This window comes from Rhododendron vialii, chromosome 13a (genome assembly GCF_030253575.1).
Source record: "Rhododendron vialii isolate Sample 1 chromosome 13a, ASM3025357v1".
Lineage (NCBI taxonomy): Eukaryota > Viridiplantae > Streptophyta > Magnoliopsida > Ericales > Ericaceae > Rhododendron > Rhododendron vialii.
This window is the reverse complement of record NC_080569.1, coordinates 22,161,815-22,167,729: the sequence shown is the minus strand read 5'-3', so window position 1 is coordinate 22,167,729 and position 5,915 is coordinate 22,161,815. Positions and strand designations below refer to the sequence as shown.

Below are 5,915 nucleotides of genomic sequence, written 5' to 3'. Positions count from 1 at the left end.
GAGAAATTCTGTAGTGCAAGGCACCCTGTGGAGTGCACACGGGTCATCGATCTTGACAATGAATGGTTGAGATACGATTTTTAATTATGACCGATAAGAATCATTTATTACCGATCATAATTGATTTTTGATCTGAACCGTTGATTGATGAGATCAACGACTGTGCGCTGCACTACAACCCCTGTGGGGCATTCCGCCCTACAAGATCTCTGGGTCCCTCTCAATTAGAGAATTCTGGATCCAGGATCCCCTTAATTCAAGACAGCTTATTGGTTAGGGGATTTGTTGTTTTTCGCTTGGGTCTGTAATACTTCAACTATGCCTTGCATAAATCTCTGTTTGACTAATTTTTAATAATATTCCAAAGTATCATCAAAAAAGAAAAGCACTATGAAAAGCTAGCGTGTCATATATTCATTAACCCAATTTGATCCTAACTGAGGATACTTTTATCCAAAAACGTACACATAGCACAAACTTCATTAGTTGACGTATTTCGTTATTCTATTAAAAAACCATTGATTGAAGAGAAAAGAATCAGATACGCGCAGTTGCCTAGAAGTCTCCTAAAGGTCTACGCTTTCATGCTTATCCAATTCACCATTTTCGTGTCAAACAATTCGCGAAGGGCAGGGCCGTAGTTGTTGACTCTCAATCAAAATCAGGAATATACTTTCTCCAAACCTTGATTATTCCTACTTTCTTCCACACCGTCGCCGTCCATCTTTATTGCTTTCGTCGTCTAATTTGACTGTTGAAAACAAGAAATAAAAGACATGCAGCAAATGCCATGTTTGATAACAGTGATAGGATGATATTCGTAAAGAGATGGGATTATGATTGGAATTGATAATAAGAAGAGATTAGTAATGAGAAGGGATTATTAATGAGTGTATTTGTTTGAGATGAGATTAGATGATGGGATTATTAATATCATGTTTGTGTTTGTTTGAGATATAATTAGATGATGATGTTGGATTGATAGAAGGAATTGGTAATGAAAAAGGATGGATAATAAGACGGGAAAATGACGGCCCAAGACGTGTTTTGATAATTAATACCCGCCAAAGATATGTTAAGAACATTTGTTAATGCTGAAAATGTCCTTGACGGATATTAATTATCAAAACATGTCATTGACCGTCATTTTCCCTAATAAGAATGGGTTGGGATCAGACTATTAATACCATCTCCCCCAGGGTATTCCTAATACCCCCTAATCCCCGGCTTGCTAGTCCATTAGAGCATCCACAGTGGACTAATCAAAATTGGATAATCAAAAATTGCCACATAACCTTTTGATTATCCATTTAAAGGGTTGCTAAGGTTAGCAAAGTAGATGTCCACAGTGGCATAATCAACATTGAATAATCAAAATTTGCCACATCACATTTTTAACTTGTAAAAATTTAAAAATTGTCCCCATATAAAATAATTTTTTTAAAATAGTTTTCAAACTAATAAAAATAGGTTATTAGAAATAGAAAATAATGTTTTGAAAACTTTTATTTTGAAAAAACACTTTTCCAAAAAAGTTTTTAAAAAATAGTTTTTGAAAAAAAACAGTTTTTTTTTAAATAACAGTTTTTGAAAAATAAAAGACAGTTTAAAAAAAAATTTGAAAAACAGTTTAACTGTTTTTGCAAAAAAAAAAAAAAACCTTCTTCCAAAAATATTTTTCTTAGAAACATTGTTGGGAGAGAGAGAGAGAGAAAGATTGTTAAGTTTGGTTATGCTACTGTTAGCACCTTTTTGAGGGAATATTGCTAACTTTAGCAACTTTATAATTTTGGTTATTCCATTGTGGATGCTCTTAGATTCATAGTCCAAACTCATTTTGGGTTATCAAAAAGTATTTATAGTCCCTTGAGATTGGTAGTCCAATCCTAAAAGCTAAGAAGGTTAAAAAACGAGGCCAGAGAGAAAACCCATCGGAACAAAAACCCATCTAAATATTTCATCTTTTGTGTACGTATTTACTCAAACATACAAATAACATTGTTTTAACCAGAACCAAAGAAAGAATGAAATGCCTGTTCTACAACCAAAAAAAAAAAGAAGGGGAAAAAAAGGTAAGAAATTGACATGAACAAGAATTCAAAAACATCTAGATATTTCTTCTTTTGTGCACGTATTTACTCAACATACAAAAATATCTAAATATAAAAGACATGCAGGAGAGAGAAAACCCATCTGAACAAAAACATCTAAATATTTCTTCTTTTGTGCACGTATTTACTCAACATACAAATAACATTATTTTAACCAGAACAAAAGAAAGAATGAAATTCCTGTTCTACAAAAAAAAAAAAAAAACAAAGAAGGGAGAAAAAGTAAGAAATTGACATGAACAAAAATTCAAAAAGAAGAAGAAGAAGAAGTAGTAAAGGTGTGATCACGTTTAGTTCCCCGGGAAACCGCCGATTTTGTTGCCGTTGCTCGTAGTAGTGTTGGTGGCTGTGGTGGAGGTGGTATTGTTTGTGGCATTATTGCTGTTCGGTTGAGCATTGCCACCCATAATGGACGAAATGGCGGCGGCAAGAGCCGCCGTGAAGCTGGGATCAGCCGTGATGGCGGCTGTGGCAGCACTGAGTGTGTCGGCAAACGAGGACTGTGGTTGTTGGTGGTGCAATTGTGGAGGAGGACCTTGGTGGGCCTCCAAGTGTTGCTGGGAAACATGGAGGCCAGAGAATTTTGACTGATTATACAATGCTTGAGCAAACGCATGAGGCACTTGTGGGGGTGTTTGGAATGGGTTTTGGAATTGGCTTGGGGCTACTGATCTTTGGAACTGTAATGGGTTAGGGTTTTGGGTGAGGTCTAATGTGACTGTTGGGAATGGAGCTGAGGCTGAAATGGTAGCCATGCTAGAGGAACATGGGAGGATTGTTCTTGCCAGGAAATTAGGGTTCATGAGCCCGTCGGAGCTCGACATCGACCCTGAGAGAAGCATGCTTGCTGCTGCCGATGTGGTTGATGCCATCGCCATGGCGGCCGGAGGGAGTGGGTGGTTGTGGGTTCCCTCGTAGGTGGTTATTAGGATTGCTCTGTCCTCAGCACACCTTTGAACCTATATCAATCAATTTCCATAACTCCAATTAGTCTCAATAATTGAACTGACCAATTATTTTCAAGAAAAAAGACCAAACAAACACTGCGACGTGAAAGAAGATGTGAGAAATTACTTGTTTGCGGACTGGACAACCGACTGCCATGGTGCACCTATAGTAAGCTCGAGGACATGGATTTCCTTTTGCCATCTTCTGTCCATATTTCCTCCATTGGCATCCGTCGGTGATCTGAAATCGACAATATTAGCTCAATTGCATGAGTCTACTTTGTTTCGAACGTTTGTGCAAAAAAATTTTGCAACAAAAGCTAAAAGCAGGTGACTAGTAGTGAATTTACCATGGGAGCTTCCGATCGAGCGCGGACCGAAACACGAGCCTTTCTCATGGTAGCTTCCGTGGCGGCCTGATCGATACTAGTCTTACTAGAGCCATTACTCAGTTTGGGCGCCTTATTCGGCACCCAACCCTCCGATTCCGGACTCTCTTCCCTACCAATCCCTTTGGCCTTGTTGTCTTGATGATGACCAAATGGAACCATCTCATTCTTATGGTTGTGAAGTGAACCAGAGTGGGTTCTTTCTTCTGAAGAAGTAGTATTGGAAGGCTGATCATCTGTCTCAGTCGTTGCACTTGGGCCTAACTCCATGAATTGCCTCGGCACAACTGATCCCACAGCCACTTGTAGCTTCTCTTCTGGTCTCCCTTCTGCTATCTGCAACATTGATATGGTAAGTGGAAACTCCAGAAATTCTTACGAGGGTGTTCATTTAACTGAGCATGGATATCATATATGGTTACAGAGTCATTCCCCTCTGCCCTAACTTTTTAGTTTGTGTTATTTTGTTCTTTTCTATCTCTTTATTAGTTTTGTGTCAAATATCATTTGAATTGTCCATTCATCTTGACGAGAGAAATTTAAAAAATTAAAAATTATAACGAAAAGCTAAAAAAGTACATTAATGACAAAAATAATGCAATGAATTACTGATTTAAGATAAGTTAAGCTAGTCACCTTCATCGGGCAAAATTATCGTAGAAGTTAGAAAATTGTATCTCTGTATACCAAGAGTTATATCACGTTAAAGTTAGTGTGTGTATATACAACCCTAGTTTATCTCAATTTTCTAAAAACTGTTGATGGTTAAAATAATTATGATGATTGTAATTTATTACGTGTTTGGGAATATAAATAAACTTTGTCTCTATCTAACGACGTGTACATTTGGATGAGGTAATTCATTACTCATTCCGTATCAATTTATTTGTCCACTTTTTTACTTTTAAATGTCTTAAAATGTTTGTTCATTTGACTTCTAATTAAATCAATTTTCCCTTTTTGCCCTTTCTTTAGTAGAATAAAGTAATTTTTCAAAAAAGTTGAGGGTAAATGTTTCTTTCTACTTGTATCTTTTTAGGTGTAATTATTATGTTTCCTAAAAAAGTTAGATTTTCGAGATTAGACAAACAAATTAAGACGAGTATGTGTTTGACAAAGCAATATTGACTGTAATTTAAATTTCTTTTAAATTGCTGCGATAAATTTTAACAAATACTTCAATTTTTAATCTAAATATGATATTTTTTTACAAAAAATTCACATAATGAGACTAATGCAATTAAGTACCTCATGTTGGTGAGTGGTTTCGGCCCTTGAACTCTGCTGCTGCTGTTGTTGCATTAATGTCATTAAGTGTATCTGTAGTGCACTGTAATTGTTGCTAACTTGAGACAACATCCCTCTTAACCTTTGGTTTTCCGCATTCATTCTTTCAAGCTCAGTTTGCAACACACCCAGCTAAATCATGTAAAGAAACACATAAATAATCCTTTCGTAGTAATACGTAGTGCTCTCTCTTCAAATTACACCAACAAAATTATTACCTCACTCTTAGCTCGTTTATCTTCAGCACCATCCGATGAGATCCCGTCGTCCACCATCGACTGATCACTCCCCGTGTTAGTTGTACGAAGGTGCAAGCCAGTCTATGCATTTTCGGAGGAGAGAAAAAAGAAAGAAAAAAAAAAGCTACCTGAATTAGTAACCATAACAATAGTAATCTATAGGTGAGCATCACGTACTAACATTTTACATGGCTAATGATTAATACTCCTTTGTGAAGAAAAGCAATTTATGAAAATCACAATAATTGAGCTAGATTGCTTACATTAATTGCATCCAAATCATTTCTGGGAGCGGTTTCGTGTGAGATTTCCTTTTTCACGGTAATACTAGTCTTGGAATTATCCATACGATCATCCGACCTTTTCTTGTGATCAGAGAAGAAGTCGACCTCACCGACAACCGTCCGATGGTTCTCAGCATCAGACGGATGAGGAGCAGCTTGTTCTTCTCTTCGGTTAAGATTCACCGGGAACATATTACCCGTTCGGATACGGTTCAATCTGGGTGTCAAACTCAAGCTGGAGGACCTGTTCGCAAAAAACTTCGCTGGATCGGACTCAACTGATATCCCCCATCCTCTGTCCATAAAATCAAGAAAATATATAGAGAGAGAAAATTGAAAAATGTTGATGCAAAGAGAGAGAGAGAGAGAGGGTGAGAGAGAGGGTGAAGTATTAAAGAGTCTTTTGAAAGTGGAATGGGGAAGGGTATATATAAGGGTGGGAGGGTTGGAACGTGGACCGAATTAGATGGGTTGCTTTTTGTAGTGAGAAAGCTGATTTTGATTAAATTACGTAAGGAGGTGCGTCAGATTCTTGACAGCTGGAAGTGGGACCCGGTCAAGAATGGGATAGTAGAAGAAAAGGCTAGAGAGAGAGGTTTCGTCTACATTTCGTCAATGCTTGGTTTGACTCGTTCGTATCGCCAACCAATGAATCAGG

The 5,915-nt window shown here is 37.3% G+C and overlaps 1 protein-coding gene across 1 annotated transcript; it reads right to left on the bottom strand.

Annotated features, from left to right (window-relative positions):
- Positions 1–2,194: 2,194 nt before the first annotated feature.
- On the bottom strand, positions 2,195–5,656 carry LOC131315261 (probable WRKY transcription factor 31). The gene is made up of 6 exons (XM_058344405.1): positions 5,237–5,656; positions 4,953–5,054; positions 4,696–4,866; positions 3,409–3,783; positions 3,186–3,299; positions 2,195–3,070 (listed from the first exon to the last, which is right to left on the bottom strand). Exons 1-6 carry the CDS (start codon positions 5,558–5,560, stop codon positions 2,402–2,404), a joined length of 1,755 nt encoding a protein of 584 aa, XP_058200388.1. The 5' UTR covers positions 5,561–5,656; the 3' UTR covers positions 2,195–2,401.
- Positions 5,657–5,915: the final 259 nt, after the last annotated feature.